Consider the following 18,586-nt stretch of genomic DNA (forward strand, 5'->3'; position numbering starts at 1 on the left):
ATCTCACCATGTCAGACAGCAGCGCTTTGAAGTTCTGGATAGCTTCTTCCCGCTTGTGCTGCTCACGTTCGCGATCGATTTCCTTGGTTTGCTCCGAACGAGCTTTCTGCACCTCCCTTTCTCGTTCGCGCAAACTGGCCTCAATGCGAGCTTGTCTCTCCAGCTCCTTTTCTTTTTCAGAATCTAAATTCTGAAATGTAAGAACAAGCTTTTCTCAATAAAACCAGCACATCATCTTTCAAATTTCCATTAGACAGGTAAGCAAATTAAAGGGCTATCAGACTAAAGGCATCTTGGAACAGAATACTTGAAAGCGATTTGAGATCTGTGGATCACAAAGCTGTGCTGGAACAGCGCTGCTGAAGCACTGCAGGGTCCCCGGGGGCAGGGGCAGCGGCCCCGCTGCTGAGCGGTCGGGAAGGGGCCCTGGGCGTGCGGGCCGTGCGGGGCTGTCCTCCCGCACCCACCTTGGCTATCTTCTCTATGTACTGCTTGAACAGGTCTTCCCTCTGCGAGGAACTGTCCACCGCCTTGTACCGCGGGTCAGCCTCCACTTTGTCCTTCACCTTGCTCCAGCGAGACTGGCTGTCCAGGTGGTGATTAGCCAGCAGCTCGAAGAAGTCCATTTTGATCTGGTTTACAGACACAAACCGAAAGACGATACTTGAGAAAAATACTGGCACCCAACAGCTTGTTTTATAAAAAAGGAGTCAACTTACCTCCAACAGAGGGAAGCATATTAATATTACACACCATTACAGTTTAGAGAAATCACTAAACTCTGAATTCAGACACAACTGTGTCTAAAATTCACTTCCCCTTGGGACAATTTTGCTAAAGCAGATACACCAAGAAGATCTGCTACATCTAACATGAACTACATTCTTTAAAGAATTATTCACCAATACAGTTATTATTTTATTCCAATTTAAGTTTCTTTTTTGAGCTTTATATAAATATGTCAGAGTAATAAGTTATTGATCCTAAATTATAGCATTTTGCATATTAATATTAGAGAAGCGATGCCATTTTAAACAGGGCTCTAGACAAGTCAAGGATTTATGGATTCACCCTGCAAGTGCACAATGAACGGCAGTAAATACTTGGATCTGCTGATCAAGAGTGAAGCCTTAAGATGGATCTAACCAATAAAGAATTACCCACATAAGGTAATTAAGTAAATTACGTTTAAGATGGATATGCACATATATATAAAAGTCTAAGGAGATGTTTTATCTCCATTTTCAATTGGAAGTGGCACATGGGCACTCTGCCCGTAGCGGCCACCACGAGGGCATCAGGGGATCAGTCATGGGTGGTTTTCATTGCACCCGAACTGCCAGAGCCAGCGGCTGCAGGCGCGGCCGCCGTGCGGATCCCACGGCTCCCGGGGCAGCCCGGCTCCGACTCCTGCGCTCCGGGCCCGGCGCTGCCCCTGTGCCGCGGCAGCCTGGTTGGGCTGAGCCCCGGCACAGCGGCGCCGGGCACGCCGCTCAACAACCGCGGACCCAGGAGAGGGGCTGCCCCCGCTTCTGCTGCTCATCTCCTCTCCTCGTCCCTTTGAACCAGAGGAGCACCACAGGCAGTTTGGCTGCTCAAGACTGAGGTTGGGAAGGGAAGCGAGCGGATGGACAGGCGGACAAGCTCTGGCTTGCAGAGAACTGTCACATCCTGACTGTCTAAACACGTGGTTAGTTACGGAATGCAAGAAAACCAGCGCAACGTTCTGCAGGCTGGCCCACCAACAATTGTAGTTCTTCACAATATCAACATATGAACATAAAAGGCTTTATAGGCTTTTCTTTGCTATCTCAGATTAAGATAGTAAACAGATTAGAAAAGAACTGGTTAGTGCCAGTGGGAAGTTACTCTACATCTACAGCACTAGCACGTTTTCCTAAAGTAGCTGAACAAAATGCTAAGCAAACTGTTTATTCACTGTAAAATTAAGAACGTTGTTTCAAAACATCTTAAAACATGCATGCAGTATAAAGAGATGAAGCTTTCTAAGCCATGGCATTAGTAATATTTGTTACAAATCAAACAATTCCAGACGTTACTACAGAAGTCTATAAAGTAAGGGTGTCAAAGTGCCTGCACAGGTCACACCTGTGCGTATCTGTGCATTGCAGAGGATGAACTGCGGCAGCACCGCGGCAGAGCCGGAGCCAGGAGCCCCGCGGCTGAGCCCCCGCCCGCTCCCCACCGCCCCCGGGGGGTACGGCCCGCTCCTTCCCCGGGAAAACCCACGCCACCCCCAGACCCTGGAGCTCCTAGAGCTCGGGTTCACCTCCAGCCATCTGCGAGTATTGCAATGTGGTTTCCAATTAAAAAATAAAGGGCAAAAACATCTCAAAAAATTGAGTCGAAAGCTCCTCCAAGGGATAAGCTCAGATCACAGCTCCGTGGAGTCGGGAGTTCGCACACCCACACGCAGTGACCAGCTCGACTGACACCGGAACCGGTGCCGAGCTCTGGACACTGAGGAGCGACCCCGGCAGCCCTGGCAGGGCGGCTGCGGCCCAGCGTGGCACCACGGCCACGGCAAGCGGCTCATCCCGAGAGCGAACGTCCCCGTGTCCAGGGCAGCTCACTGGTGTCACCATGACCAGGGACAGCCGTGGGCAGCTCACCGGTGTCACCGCGACCAGGGACAGCCGTGGACAGCTCACCGGTGTCACCGTGTCTGGGACAGCCATGGGCAGCTCACCAGTGTCACCGTGACCAGGAACAGCCGTGGGCAGCTCACTGGTGTCACCGTGTCTGGGACAGCCGTGGGCAGCTCACCGGTGTCACCGTGACCAGGGACAGCCGTGGGCAGCTCACCGGTGTCACCGTGTCTGGGACAGCCGTGGGCAGCTCACCGGTGTCACCGTGTCTGGGACAGCCGTGGGCAGCTCACCGGTGTCACCGTGTCTGGGACAGCTGTGGGCAGCTCATCGGTGTCACCGTGACCAGGGACAGCTGTGGGCAGTTCACCGGTGTCACCGTGACCAGGGACAGCTGTGGGCAGCTCCCTGGTGTCACCGTGACCAGGGACAGCTGTGGGCAGCTCCCCGGTGTCACCGTGTCCAGGGACAGCTGTGGGCAGCTCCCCGGTGTCACCGTGTCCAGCTCACCGGTGTCACCATGACCGGGACAGCCGTGGGCAGCTCACCAGTGTCACCATGACCGGGACAGCCGTGGGCAGCTCACCGGTGTCACCGTGCCCGGGACAGCCATGTCCAGCTCACCGGTGTCACTGTGACCAGCTCCCCGGTGTCACCGTGTCCAGCTCCCCGGGTTCACCATCCCAGCCCCCTGTACCCGCTCCCTGTGACCAGCCCCTCAAGGACCCCCCGCCTGCGGTGGCTGCGCAGTCACATCCCACCAGCAGCTCAGTGAAGCAAAATCAAAACATGATAGAATTTCAAACCCTTACGTTAAAGATTTCTGTAGAGTTGATCCTCCTTAAATAAATACTTTGGACTTTTAAAACAGACTGAGAAAGCTTCAGGTTAAATGCTTTACATTTTCTTTCTGTTTAAAGCACTTTCAGAGTTAAAGGAAACAAGACTGCAAATATTTCAGGTGTATTTAGAAGTCTTTTGGCAGTTAACACATTGCAGGTACAACTCTCATCACTTCACAAGGAAATAAACTAAAAAATGTAAAGTACCGGAGCTGCGGGAGGCTAAAGGCACCACACAGAGATACCAATGCTTTCCTCACTAGGGAATCCCATAATATTTGCGTGTCAGTGATTGACAGCTGTCAGACTGAACTGATTGACAGGCCGCACAGCACATAACTGTAAAGTCTATCCACTTGTTATAAAACAGAATACATAAAATGGTTACAAAAGGCTTTTGGAGAAAAAACATTATTTCAAAAGCAAACAAATACAATCTCCTTTTAACTTTTCAACTTTAGAACAATCATGCAACAACAAACAAATCATTAACTCGTGCTTAAGTCTTCAACTGCAGTATTAAGCTGCAGCAATGCTTTAAAACGCCACCGTTCTCATCCAAATGCAGTACGTAAGACTGGTTTTGAACTACACCAGTTCTCTGAAGCACAATCATTTATGGGAAATACCAGCATTTGAAAATCATCGAGTACAGAATCAAATTAGACCGGAGTACCAGATTAAAACAAATACGCAAGACTTATTGGACAAGGAAATTGTCCCCAAATCGAATGCGCTATTCAGCATTTTTCTCTTCTATGAGCATTCCTACTAGGAGAAATTTGCAGTAACTTTACACTACAAAATAAGTACTGCAGACTTTTAAAATGTCAAAAATGATTATGCTTTAGAGGGTATTTTCTCACTCACACAACACGCAGGGACAGAAGTGGCCGCCCATGTTGGTGACAATATTTGATGCCACTTCTGTGGCAGCTGCTTCCCAGCGGTGAAACCTGCACCCTCCTATTGACACTACGGCCAAATGGCATTTGGAATTCGTTCATCTTTAATAGCTGACCTTTCCTTCTAATAAGCAGCAGTTCATACATAAGATATATTTACTGAAAGATTAAAAAGTCACCTAAGTGCCAGCTTTTAGATGGAAAGAGAGGATATGGAAGCTGTCTGAAATTTAAACAGAGCACCCTACAGAGAATGTCAAGTTCTTACTGCTCCACTTAGAGAACAGACAGGTAATGGCCAGTTCTGGGGTTTCCAGCCAAACAGGACAAGAATCCTTTTCCTTTTAATGCTTCAGGATAATATAACTTCAAAAAAAACACAAAACACAAAATCAGGCATTATTCCAGTAAGCATATACTGTTAAATGCTTAGGAAAATGAAAAGAAGTATGATTTAAGTAAACTCGACTTGACAAATCAACGTAAGCTCAGTGCTACGCGCTCTAGAGCCAGCGGAGCCGCACACTGCGGGCAGCTCGGCAGGGCCGGACACCGGGCAGCGCACAGCGCCGGACACTGGGCAGGGCCGGACACCGGGCAGCTCGGCAGGGCCGGACACCGGGCAGCGCCGGACACTGGGCAGCGCTGGACACCGGGCAGCTCGGCAGGGCCGGACACCGGGCAGCGCCGGACACTGGGCAGCGCTGGACACCGGGCAGCTCGGCAGGGCCGGACACCGGGCAGCGCACAGCGCCGGACACCGGGCAGCGCTGGACGCCGGGCAGCTCGGCAGGGCCGGACACCGGGCAGCTCGGCAGGGCCGGACACCGGGCAGCGCCGGACACTGGGCAGCGCACAGCGCCAGCCCGGCAGCACCGGCCCTGTCCCGCTCGCACTCACACCACTCGCACTCACACCACGCACACCGCGCACCGAGCCGTCTCCTTACCTTCTCACCTCGGCTCTTCGAGTCTTCTTTCTCCTTCTTTCTTGCCGCTGTGATAAACTCATTAAACAAGGCCTCTCGATCTTTCATCTTTTCAATTGCCTTGAACCTCGAGTCCTTAGCATGCTTGGCTGCAAATTCACTAAAAGTAGTTCTGCAACAAAACGGCAAGTGAACTCATTTGGCAGAGCTGTCTTTGCTGGGAAGCAGGTTCAGCAGAGATAGTTCTGCTAGAATACATGCCGGAGCACCATTCATAAATAAAAAAGGCAACATCCTACAGCCTGGCTACAGAGACAGATCCTGGATGGCTGGACTACCGCTGGGTTTGGGCACACACACAAAGGTGCGGCCAGAGACCTGCAGGGGACCCGTGTTGGTGCGAACACAGCCACCTGCAGAAGGTGCAGGTGTACAGAGGAAGATCACAATGCAACCAAGAAGAAATGAAAAATCTCGGTTGTCTGAAAAAACTTCTTTCTCTGGTTAGCAGTTCAGCCAGCAGTCTGTCCAGCTGCGAAACGGAGCGCTTAACGTCCCTGCAGCCAAACCATGCTAAGAGTTAACTGAGAAAATCACCTTTTGGGCTTTGTCACGATAGAACACTGGCTGAGGCCATTTTCCTCCTCCTTTCAACACTGCACAGCCCAACCTCAGCACACACGACCAAAGCCCTTCGCAGGCTGCGGGCAGACCCGGCGGCTCTGGGCTGCGCACCCGGCGCCGCAGCGCCTCCCTAGCCGTCCTCTCACCTGCAGGGCCAGATTCCAACCTGTGCAGTAGGTACGGTACTGCCACTTACCTCAAAAAAAACACTACTGTGCTTTTTCCAAGCTCTGATGCAAATCTGGCCCCAAGAATACGTGAGACACTTATAATCATACGAATGTTTCCATCACAGCATGGAAATAATTAGACTTGGAAAATCCAGCCTACTGTTGCTGTAGGGTAAATTGAAACAAGAAGAGAATTTGGTCGCTTATTCAAAAAGATTAGAAAGTGAATGTACAGCTGTATTGCAGAACAAGAGCTGTTTAAGTGAAGTGGAACACAAACTCTCGAGCGTGTTGGGCTGAGATGATAAAAACCCAGAGCGGCACTCTCAGAAGTACAGCAATATCTTTAGACAAACACTGAAACCAGAAGACAAAGGATAAGATTAAACAAGACAGTATTGCAGCTGGAACCTTCCCACCCCAGCCCATAACCAGATAAGCGTCATTCCCACCGTGACACGCTGGAGGGATCTCGGGGTCTAAGGACACTCAGGATAACGTAATAGTCCGTGTGAGACTCTGAATTATATATTGAACTTATTACTGATTAACTTTTCTTAAAACACTTCTGTGCCTGCTCTCCTCCAGCCTCCTGCTGCCCCAAGTCAGAGTTATTCCTCAGATCGGAAGCCATTTAAAGCTAGCGGACCCTGACTTGGGAAGCTAACCTCACCAGGTTTCCAGCACTGAAAAGATCAAGCTGAAGCAAAACAAACGAGTTGTTATTTCACTGCAAAAGAATGAATGGCAGACAGGCCAAGGGATGCTGGAAGAGAAAGCTTCAGAGCTTGTCTGGTGACATAAGCACATACTTCATCAACTCCATGTGAGAAAGCTGTGAAACAAACCACTCTAGCAATTCAGTCTGGAGTGCTGGTACATTCAATGCCATCACCTTGCTATTATCACTGCAGGTAGGTCTGAATGTGAGGGGTATATAACAATTTCTATAGTAAAGCAATCATATTTGTAACATACTTTGTAAGCAGAACAGCATCCTTCCAACCCCCTCCAAGCTGGAGAAACCTCCCTGGCACTGCCCAGAGCCCACGAATACACTCAAGAAGAAACGGGGTTACTAAAGAGAACTTGTGGTGGATCAATCCAGACAGCACGGAGATTTCTTCAAAATGGCTTAATACATAAATCACTGCAATTCACAAGCTCTATTATTTCCTGGGTTAGGTAAGTAAATGCAGGCAAAAGAAGATTTCAACAATATCTGATGATTCGTCTCCTCTTTGCCCATCCTGAAAGAGAGCGATCTACCTCACGCCACCCGCCATACTTCACTCTAACAGAGCTCACGGGTATGAACAGAAAAGCAGCTCCTACCTCGGATTAATCTTTGCTTCTTCCATCATTTTCTTGAAATCCTCCTTGGCCTGCATTATTTTGTTTTTCTTCTCTTTGCGCTCTTCTTCTGCTCGTGTTTTCACATACTGATCAAACACCTACGAAAACACCAGTCACCGACACAAAGCATGCAGAGCCGAGGCCACACAAGCTCCAGGCAAGAGGGAGGACGAACCCCATTGCTCTTACTGCCTTTGCTCTCACCAGAGACCCGACACAGACGAGGTGGAAAGGAGGAGAGAGACCCTTTGGACTTGAATGCGCGAGCTACCGCGCCCTGCCCAGCATGCAGTGCACTGGATCTACACGCGCCTGGCACCGCGGCGCCGTGTCTGACACGCTCCTCCCTCGTTAACGCTTTTCTGGCTCACACGCTTACCACAGCGGGCGCTTCTGGCGTTCTTGGAGCTTCCCATTGCCCTACATCCGGCTGAAGAAAAGCTTCCGCAGAGAGAATTGGCTTAACAACAAAAATGCGGTTTTGGTGCTCCCCCACTTTTTTTTTAATACATATTATATGCTATTATTTAAATAAATATATCTAATATATATATTATTCATTATGTCAATATGTTGAAGAGATACTGCCGGTTCTCAGGTTTTGGGAGCTCTCTGTATCCACACAACTTTCACAGAATTCAAATATCAGATCTTCCAACCACAGGACAAATAACAACTATCGATTCGCTTCTTTTCTTGTTGGCTTCTTGCATCCCAGCAAAGCCTGGTCACAACCAGCCCGCAGCACGGCTGCTCCGCAAGGCTGGCAGCACAAACCAGGCCGAGGGTTCCGACAAAGCCGGGGAACCGGACTTCTCTTTTACCTGTTTCCTTTCCTTCGGGTTGAGGAGCAAGTAACGAGGATCAAAAACTATCTTGTGTAGCTCTTTCTCCCATGTTGAAAAAGCAGAGACCTTTAATTAAAAAAAGTAACATTTTAACTAATGGTTAATTTTCCTCAAATACAAGAAACTGTACAGTTTTGCTTGAAAACCACAGGGCGTGTGATGGGAAGAGGAAAGGAAATGATCCTGGAGCTCCCATCACTAACAGACGCAGCACTGACGGCCCTGGGAACGGCTGAACACCACCACGCTGCTACCGCTGCTGCGTGACGCTGAGAAACGCGAGCGCACCAGCAGAAACCCCAGTCCCTTCCTTTCCTGTCCCATGCCCGCTCCACACACTTCTCAAATGAGTATAAACAGTTCTGCTACAGAAGGCATTGACTTAAGCATGTTTGAGCTCGTCCTAAATAAGCTATATTAAAACTATCCCATATAATCCAGTCACTGAAACTAAATTAAAGCTGCAGCTGGAACCAACTCCAGTATTCTGAAATTATTACACACATTTATATTCTAATAGCCTAATGCATCTATGGAGACTGATTGATATCAACCAGATTTCCAATTCAGTTAACTAAAAGCAAGAAGTCTCCCATTTAAGGATAAGAAGGTACAGACTACAGTGGAACTTAGAGCTTTTATCGTGTAGGAACGTTTCAAAACATTAAGGATGTGTGCAGTTTGTGTCCTATTTATTTTCAATGGCAGCTTTCAATTAACCAGCTACTTAACTTGGAAAAACAGTTTAAGATAATTTCAGTTTCTTAGAAATCGAAACTTTGCTAGAATCCTGCACTTGGAATGGGGAGTTTTGTACCAAACGCGTGCGTTACGCAGAGGAAGGAGGAGACCGGTCTGCTCACGCGCAGCACCGCGGTGCTGAATGGCTCAGCACGGACCGCCGTGCCGGACCCCCCGCGCCCCAGTGATCCTGACCCCTCTCTCCAGGAGCATGTCCTTGAACTGCTTCATCCGCGCCTCCAGCGGCACAATGGCTCTCTCGCGCGCGGCCTTGATTTCAGCTTCCATGGCGGCCTCCTTCTCCGAATCCATGTCTTTGCTGTCATCCTTCCTGAAAAGAATCACACGCGCTGTGTGACCGCAGAGGCACCGGCTCGGCCCGGGGTTAGAACCAGGCTCAGCCGGGCAGGAGGGGCAAAACCTGAGCTGCAGGCCCAACAACCCGCACAGGCCACCGCTCCTCAGACCGGGAGAGCGAGAGCTCAGCACCGGGCACCCTCAGCAGCTCCCGCGCCAACCAGCGACGCCGAGGAGTTCACACAGACACGCAACACGTTCCACCGGAGCTGCGCTCATTGCTCATCTCCGCTCAGCACCATGGGGCTCTGTGAAGGACTCTGTCTGTGGAGCCAGTTCAGACTGGAACACCTCACAGCTGTTACCAGAGAAAATGCTGTGACACTGATGAAGCCTCCATCCATTCATCCGTCCATCCGTCTGTCCATCCATCCACCCACCTCTGGACTGTGCATTTGTTCACTGAGAGTGCACGCGCCCCCTCCCAAACACAAACTCAGAGCCCCAGTGGCAACAGCTCTGTGATGGTCCCTAAGAGCACACAACAACCGAACTGGTGAAAGCACTTCTGAAACACCAGTGTAACCCATACAGTGCATCCAACAGGCAGAACAGACCAAAAGGCCTAACAACACTCAAACTTTACAGAGCAAAACCAGAGTCATCATTATGAAAACCCAGACTGCAGGATCTTTTGGCAACAAAATCCTCTGCACAGAACTTCACCAGCTAGACAAACAGGGAAGAGAAGCAAACTATTTAGGATAAACTGCACTCAAAATATTCCTTGTTTTCAGCAATTTATACCACTTATTTCCATTGCAAATTATCTCCAAAGGAGATGCTGTTTCCTCTATACGTGAATATCAAATCCTGGAGCTGCTGAAACACCAGAGCGCTGACGGCTGTTCACCAGCGCCGTGAGTTCCCGCTCGCTCTGCTGAACACAACAGCACCCACACCGCCCAGATGAAAACCTCTCTTTTTCTGCACAGATTACTCACTATTGAAAAAGCAAACTTACTTGCGCTTTTTAATTTTAATGGGCTCATCTTCATTTGCTTCCTCTGTAGATTCATGCTCTTCTCTAACTGTAACAAATTTCAACAATACGTTAGATTTCGTCTTTATGAAAAGTTTGTAAATCACAAATGAAGCCCTGTGCAAAACAGAGGACAACGTGTGCAGAAATAGTGTATAGTGCATAAATTTGGATTCCCACCAGCCTTCTTGAATTCCAAGGCTATATACATTTCTCCATATGTCCTTACATTTCCTTCACTTATTTAAATGTTACTAGTTTTGGGAATCAACACAAAGTAAGTGATAAATTACATTCACACTTCTTAAGAAGGCAGCAAGACGGCTCTTACTCAGTTTTTTTCCTTCTTCCATTCCTTTTTTGTGGGGCGGTTCTTGGATAATTTTGTCCACATCGGCTCTTCCAATGAGGTCGTCTGGTCGGTCCCACATGGAGAGCCGGGTGGTCGGGTTGTAGAAGAACACGCGCTCGTCACCCGTCCACACCACGCACCTGGGGACAGACAGTGTTTGGTACAGCTCAGGAGGAATCGGTGGCAGACAAAGGGGCTGGGATATGGAATCCATATGTAACGCGGCTCACGCGACACAACACGCGGCACAGAGACCGCACCCGCAGCACCCGCCGTGGCGAGCGCTGGCAGCGCGTGGACAGGGCCGGGGAACCGGCGTCACTCGGACAGACACCCCAGGACAGACGTGCGCCCGCAGCCGCTCGCTCTGCCCACCCGCGCGACAGGCGAAACACGTCACCTACCACGGGGTGCCCGGAATAGGGGTGGTCGCAACCGGCTTGGCCTTCTGAGCTGCCTTTTCTTCTTCAGTCATCTCCTCCTCTTTTGGCTCCTCGAGGAAAAAACGAGTTACGGGATGGGGCAATGACAGCTACTTAATTATGTATTATAAAGTAACTAACTTGTTTGAAACAAGCAAATATCTTCGGAAACAATGCTAAAGACCAGCTCACAATCACACCTCATCCAGGCTTAAAACACAGGCATTGGAACTGCAACACATGGACAGCAACTGGTGTTCAAAATTCTCAGTTCAGAAAACCTCTCAGTGTTCCCTTAACCTCGACTTCATTGAACCCTCACTTAAACACCTTCCTGGACCAGTGTGAATCCCCGAATACAGGGAAAGGGTGATGTTTCCCACAAGGAAATTGTGATTTATTCTTAAAATTAAATTACTTGAAAATGAAACACAGAGTATGAAGAAGCAAAACCTCTGAAACAACCTTTGCAGCATAAATAAGCAAACTAGCAACGAGTTCAAAAGTAAACCAGGTAGAGCGGTAATAAAATACAGCAACTGAATTCTGTGCTTTTGCCTGAGGACACTGAAGGTCACAGAAGTCAGTATAAAAGCTTTATTTTTCATACAAACACCTCGGTATCTTCAAGAGCTACGCTTCCTCGGCATGACAACGTGCCTTACGAGAAAGAAGTTCATTACGTTTACTGCAGTGCAACCACCACAGACATTTTCTGTTCCTAACAGACACGGAGAACGTGGCAGCTTTAGGTTTTGAACATTCAGGACAAGTTTTCCTGAACACCTTAGAATCAGGGAGAGAAGGCAGGTCTATGTAACCAGCTAACGTTTTTCCACGTCCTTACTGACTTCTTCACTCACACAACGTGCATGTCTCTCTTCTCCTTACGTACAGCACAAGCTGCCAGGGGCACAGGCACAGCCCCACAGCGCGGGAGGGCAGCGCCGCCACGGCTGCCCATGGCGGGCAAGGGCTTTACCTCCTTCATCAGCTCCTTCAGAGGTTCTTCTTTTGGCTCTTCCTCTTCTGTCTCCATCGGTAAAGGCTCCTCCGAAGGTTCTTTACTTGGCTCTTTAATCTTCTCTTCCATTTTTTCTGAATAAAGGTAGAATTCTCCTTACTATTGTAAGAAATCTCCACAGAGCCATAATGAATTGTCACAAAATATGAGCAGAATGTGACTTAGGGATGCGGATGAGGGAGATAATTTACTTTTTGCTCGTGTTCCAAAACCCAGGTTCTGAATATCTGAAATTTAGCATTTCAATGATCTTACTCTTCCCTGGTTTAAAGTCTTTAGAATAACTGAATTTTCACTCACTTTCCAGGCTTCTGCAATTGGGATATTCGCAAATATGTGAGTGTGCAAAGTGGAAACACACACTGACCCAAGTGTCACCGACTTGGAAGCAACTGTAGAACCAAATACTCCTATGATACAGTGGGAAACAAGCTAATTTCAGACTCAGAAGCAACCCAAATGCATACTTACAATCAGGATTTCAAAATATTCTGAAGGGCGATAGGGCATTAGAGATACCCTAATTCACACCTGCAAACACAACCACTGACGGTCTAAGCAATTCTGCCTAGAATATTAAATCAAAAGAAGTACCTTTCTCTTTGAGCTCCTGGGGCTTTTCCCAGGTGGACTCCAGCGTCCTGTTGTTGTAATAGTACGTCTTCCCGTCGGCCGTTTTGTACTCGGTCCACTCGGAGACGGGCGCAGCCCCGGCCAGCGCGGCGGGGGAGGCGGCGATGGCCACCTGGGGGTGGATCATGGGCACGATGGGGGGCGCCATGCCCGGCAGCACGCCTGGAACAACACAGCACACGGGCCGGGCAGTGAGGGACGCGGCGCGGGGCGCACCAGCACCGCACGCACCACGCACACGCCACGAGCACACGGCTGGGGCCACTGCGGAGGCTGCGCTGAACTCCCTGCGCTGCACCATCGGTAACGCCCGTGTCACCGGGCAATTTAAAAAGCTTTATGTTTGAGCAATGTGCAATCTGCACAGCACAAGGCTGGTTAGTTTTTAGACATTTGCTTTAATACTTCAAAATTTCGTGCTCTATTTAAAGAGCCTTTATTAGATCTCTATAGCTAACAACCATTAAAAAAATATACTGATATTCCCATTGCTCTTGAAAAAGAGACAAGAGTGGCTTGAATTTGAGCCACGTCATACAGAGCAGAACCCTGACAAACCTTAACTCCTGGCTCTAAAAAGGCCGAGATTAACTCAGAGCCTTGCACAAAAACTGCTGAGGCTGAAATGATCTCGGATCGTGGCAGCTTGGTTTAATACTGCTCACTGATTGGAAAAAAAACATTCACCTCCTAAAGTAAAATGGCAAGTAAATACCTAGAGCAAGCCAGAATACTACACTGTCCTAGCTTATCTACTCGTCCCAACAAAACTGATACACTGGAAATACTCTGAATGACAAGTTCTAGAAGAACAAATTGGATAGAACTAGAACTACAGGGTCATGACTTTGAGCTTTTAACATTTATATTAAAAGGTCTATTTTTTAAACTAAGGGAAAAGCACACATTACACAGTGCCATACAATATTCTTAGTAAATGACTTTTCTTAAATCCACAGTTTGAAAAATGCAGATTTACACGAAGACACACACGCACACCAACATGCGAGCACAACCATGTCACACGGGTGAGGTGGGAGGAACGAAAATCCACACACACAAACTAAAACCGAGGAGGATGGGCATGGAGAGATACGGTTACTACACAACTCAGTGGCTACAGAAAACCGTGCCGGACTTTCCGTATGAAATAAGCTCACGCTAACAGTTACTTGGGAAAGTTATTTCCTGGCCAAATGAGATATTTGCTTTTATACTGGTTTGAAAATAAAGTATATAGAGTCATTCAGTTGGGGAAGCAAATAAATAAATAAAAGATAAACACCAACATTCACTACCATGCCAACTTACAGACAAAACGAACTAAGATGGTTTGGAAAATTACCGGTCTTGGTGGTAGCGACTGTCTTTACATACGGGCAGCTGACTATTTGCATCATTGCTACACCTGCAAAACGGACAAGCAAGCAGTTGGGACGCGGCCAGGGCGCTCCTGCTGCCGCCGGGAGAGGCTCCCGCCAGGAGACGGAATCACTTCGCTCCAACAGTTTAAGCCAGATCAAATAGAAAACTGATTTTAAGCTGCAGCAACAGTCTCTGCCTACATTAAACCAGCTGTTTAGCGAATTACTGGGACGTCATTCAAAAGAAAAAAGGCATTTCAGTGGAGACTCAGGGGTTTAAGTTCACTGGAGGGGAGCGGGGCGCTCGACGCAGGGCCAGCGTTGGGCAGGGGGCTCTCCCGCGCCCGGCTCAGGCAGACCCGGCTCAGCAAAGCAGAGCCCATGGGCTCTGCTCTCCCAGCGCTGCTGCGGGCGGCAAGCGGGGCAGGAGCGGGACAGGCCAGAGCCTGGGACAGGCCAGAGCCTGGGACAGGCCTGAGCCCGGCCCAGCAAGGCGCGGCAGGGCCAAAGCCGAGCCCAAGCCGGGGGAAAGCTGAGGGTGTTACGGAAAGGCTGGAGGCAGAAGAAGGGGGAAAAGGAAGGAAAAGCAATGAAGCTGCAAACAGAGGGACACAAAGCTGCACTAGGCCAGTGGCAGCAAGCATCATCTTTAGTTTTCATTATCAAGGATGTCACGAGCTGAAAAATGCTCTAAAAGCAGCGTTACTAGCGCTCAAAAGGCATCGTCATGCACTGCTCTGCTCTCCGGCTCGTTAGGAAATGACACAGAAAGGCCACAAAGAGGGAAGCGTCTAATCCTCTTCAATTAGACGCAAAATTCAGTAGGAAATTAGACAGGGGTAAGGGAACGCGCCTCCAAACACCTGCGCTGAGGGTGTGGAAGGAAACCGGCCGCTCTGGGCCTCGGAAACTGAAACGCTCCAGAGGCTTCACCTTAAACGGTTCCAGTTCCGTCAGCTGAGGCTGCAAATCCTCCAGTGCAAAGTGAAATTAAACCCCTGTGTTTACAACCAAAGTCATTTATATTTTTCTCCATTACAGATCTAGTATGGAAAGCATCAAAAATACTGCCAATTTATTTTAAAAAATATTTGTGATAAGACAGAATTGTAACGCTCTTTAATAATAATTTCAATTATAGAATCCAAAACTAATTTCGTAAAAAATAGTACGAACTGAGACACAAAAACATTGACTCAAACAGCACTGAATGAAGCGTTTGTCCAAATTTGGGGGGGGGCTTCACGTTACGTCCTGGAAATGAATCTGACAATTCGTTTTGTTAAGGAAGTTAGAGCATGTGTTCCAGGTGGGTCGGGATAAATAACGGCATCTGCGGGCCCGCGAATCAGAGACGCTGCAGCGCAGACGCGGCCCAGCAGACCCCCGAGCTGTGTCCTCTGCCGAGTTCGCTCCCGAACACAACTAACTTTGAACGCATGAATTAAGAGAAAGCAGACTTACTTTTTAAGATCTGAGATTATGAGATATAATTAATCAACTCTCCCATTGTTCCGTCTCACTACAGCGTAATACAGCGATTAAATTTGAAATCACGTGTCGGTGGCGTGTTCACAGCTCTGCCTATGCTACCGGAGCAACCCGGCTGACCCTGCGCCTGCTGCCGTCAACACCAGAAACGAGCCTTTCTGACTTCACCCACGCTGCCATGAAGGCATTTTGACTTCTCTTTAGTTTCCTGTTACTGTCAAATATTTTAAAGGTTTCCTTTCTCCTACAGCGTTTCTGCAGCATTAGAACCACCTCCAGCCGGACTGATGTTATTCGGCTGTTTGGGGGCGGCACAGGCCTGGCTGGGGGCTCCCTGCCCTGTGCCCCAGCTCAGCCCAACGGCTCGAATCGCTGCGAGAGCAGGAGAGGCAGATCTACGGCTGCTACCGGGAAATTCCTGACGAGAATTGTTTTCAAAAACGAGCTTAAGGAGGAGAAGATGCATGTTCTTGCACTGTTTTTCCTTCTGTGTTGCACTACTTTTTGACTGAGAGCTTAGGAAAAAAACCAAGGCCAGTGCACACCCCAGTAAATCCAGTTTCACCAGCAGCCTTCTCTGCTGTTCTGGCCACCCGCGTGTTACCTGACAGCTGAGCAGGTGGGTAAATCCCTCCACAGCGCTACAGACCCTCCGCTCCCTGCTGATCCCCCGCTGGACGCCAGAACTGAGGACGCTGGACGCCAGAACTGAGGACGTCCAGCTGACCACGAGGGCTTAACCTGTTCTGCTCTTCCACACCTCGCAAATACAGACATCAGAACTCACCCTCTACCTTTCACCCAGTTTTTGTCCAGCTTTGAACATCAAGTTCAGAACAGTATTTTCTTCCTGTCTTAAAATGAGTTTCCTTTTCAAGCAAATTACAGATTAAAGTAGCTTTGCCCAGCTATTTTTGAGGACTATCCTAAAAGCAGAGGCAACTCCAAGTTGACCCTCTCTCCTAGTTAGCAGGACTAATACCCAAGTTAACTACTTTGTGCTTACATCCTCTACCCAAGCAGCATTCTGCGGGATCGCTCCTGGCCCAGCGCACCGGACAGACGTGGGGCGTCCTCCGTCTGCGCAGGATCGGTGCCCAGGGCCGCAGACCCAGCCGCCTCGCTCGGCCTGCTCTGCACCCACACGGCGCTGCTGCCTCCCCGCTCCTGGGCGGAAACTGCTGGTATCCAGCGCCAGGGCAGCCTCGCGCCTCCCTCTGCAGCAGCAAACCGGCAGCTCCGGGTGCACATTCAGTGCTGCTGCACGCTGAAAAACCACTAATTACTTTTGCACTGGGGCGGGAACTCAGCTGAGATGGTAATTAATCAAGCAGCAGCTTTACTGACCACTTTCGAAAACCTCTGCAGCAATTAAAAATAGCTGAGTCCAAAATTTCACCAGCCCAAAGGTGGTTCCTTCCGGATCTAAATATTTTACAAAAACTTCAGAAAACATGATTTACCCAGGCACCAGTGGCTGCCATCTGATATTTCCTCTGCATGGTTTTGACATCTAAAGCCTACCAATAACGCCCTAATGTCTTGAACGCCCTCGTTATGGTCCTGCATTAACACCTCAGCGTTTTGCATCCGCATTCAGCATCGTACCTGACAGCTGCAAACCAAGAGAACTGGGAACACCCAACACCATTCGGGGGAGTGCCTCGGAATGGCAATCTTTTCTGCTTACAGAACATCAGTTCATTTTAATTTATTTTGGCCATAACCCACATCCTAATAAATATTTATGCACAAGACTTAAGCTCTAAATCTAGCAAGTAGGAAAAAATCATGGCAATATTGCAATTAGTGAAATACAGTGCTACAATGTTCTCAGTCACATATGGATTCTGTCCAGCACCTCTCTCTTTCTTTTTCAATAGGATGACAAGATAAGACACGTGCCATGAGATTAAGAAGTGTTTAGCGCAATTCTTATCTTCTCCTATCGTCTAAGAGGAAAAGGTTTACATGTTTAAACGCAGCTGCTTTCCGATATCAAAGAACTACAAGTCAAAGAAATTTCGTGTTCTTTGTTATTTAAAAAGTCTGTCTGCTAACCCTGAATTCTTTGGAAAATACTCTGAGTGGAGAGGATTCAGGCAAGTTCCGTACACAGTGGACACATGAGTGCAAACAAATCGACAACATGGACATGTAGCGGACACGACAATCACAGTTTGCCAATTTACCTGGAAGTGGAATAGGCATGCCGGGAAGGGGGACACGGAATGGAGGTACCATTACTGGTGGAAAAGCAGGAATTGCTGCAGTTGGCTGCGGCACTGCATGAGGCACTGCAGGAGGCAATGTCTGTGGGACTGGCTGGGGAACAGTCTGCACAGGTGTAGCAGAAGGAGCAGAGGTTGAAACACTGACTGATGGGGTGGCAACTGAAACACCCGAGCTCGGGCTCTGGTCTTGTGTGGTGGGTGCTGATAAAAAAAAACAAAGAACACCTTGTATCTTACACGCTACAATACACTTGCTGCAAACATACTGGCTCTGTTTCCCAACAGACCTTATACCAGCAGATACGCTTAGATATGTATCATCAGCAGGAGACACTCTCAGACAAAAACCACTTTGCCTTCCCTGTAGCATTAAATATTCACACAGAAAGTCAATTTCCAATTTTACTTTGGCCCACTCTTGGCAGCTGACAAGTCGGTACAGCAGTAGCAAGGGTGTACCAAGGACAAACAGCCTCTGTATCCCTGCTCAGAGAAATAACAAGGGCACGTTACAGAGAGTTTTGAATGGGAAAAGATTGTTCTTACGTTAAATGAACACAGGTTCTGCTTTTTAACAATAACGGCAGAGCATGTGCATGACAGTGTCTAAAACTGTGCTTATCAACTGTGATCCAAGAATGGAAAAACATCAATTAAAAACGTGGAAATAAGCAAGGAAAAGGAAAGTGCTTTTGTTCAGAAGC

At 48.6% G+C, this 18,586-nt stretch overlaps 1 protein-coding gene across 6 annotated transcripts in view; it reads right to left on the reverse strand.

Moving 5' to 3' along the window:
* The window catches only part of TCERG1 (transcription elongation regulator 1), a 29,831-nt gene that overhangs the window by 4,672 nt on the left and 6,573 nt on the right, over window positions 1–18,586 (reverse strand). For 2 of the 6 annotated variants that reach the window (XM_065849023.2, XM_065849029.2), the window contains exons 5-17: window positions 17,841–18,083; window positions 14,139–14,201; window positions 12,755–12,955; window positions 12,119–12,234; window positions 11,119–11,207; window positions 10,694–10,854; window positions 10,345–10,411; window positions 9,219–9,354; window positions 8,259–8,348; window positions 7,414–7,532; window positions 5,306–5,456; window positions 468–632; window positions 8–190 (exon numbers count right to left, since the gene is read on the reverse strand). In XM_065849023.2, the coding sequence (XP_065705095.1) occupies window positions 8–190; window positions 468–632; window positions 5,306–5,456; window positions 7,414–7,532; window positions 8,259–8,348; window positions 9,219–9,354; window positions 10,345–10,411; window positions 10,694–10,854; window positions 11,119–11,207; window positions 12,119–12,234; window positions 12,755–12,955; window positions 14,139–14,201; window positions 17,841–18,083 (1,784 nt within the window). The remainder of the gene's footprint in view (window positions 1–7; window positions 191–467; window positions 633–5,305; window positions 5,457–7,413; window positions 7,533–8,258; window positions 8,349–9,218; window positions 9,355–10,344; window positions 10,412–10,693; window positions 10,855–11,118; window positions 11,208–12,118; window positions 12,235–12,754; window positions 12,956–14,138; window positions 14,202–17,840; window positions 18,084–18,586) is intronic. The other 4 variants (XM_065849024.2, XM_065849028.2, XM_065849027.2 and 1 more) reach the window with 4 other exon arrangements.

The sequence above is a fragment of the Patagioenas fasciata genome, chromosome 14, assembly GCF_037038585.1.
Source record: "Patagioenas fasciata isolate bPatFas1 chromosome 14, bPatFas1.hap1, whole genome shotgun sequence".
In the NCBI taxonomy this organism is placed as follows: Eukaryota; Metazoa; Chordata; class Aves; order Columbiformes; family Columbidae; genus Patagioenas; species Patagioenas fasciata.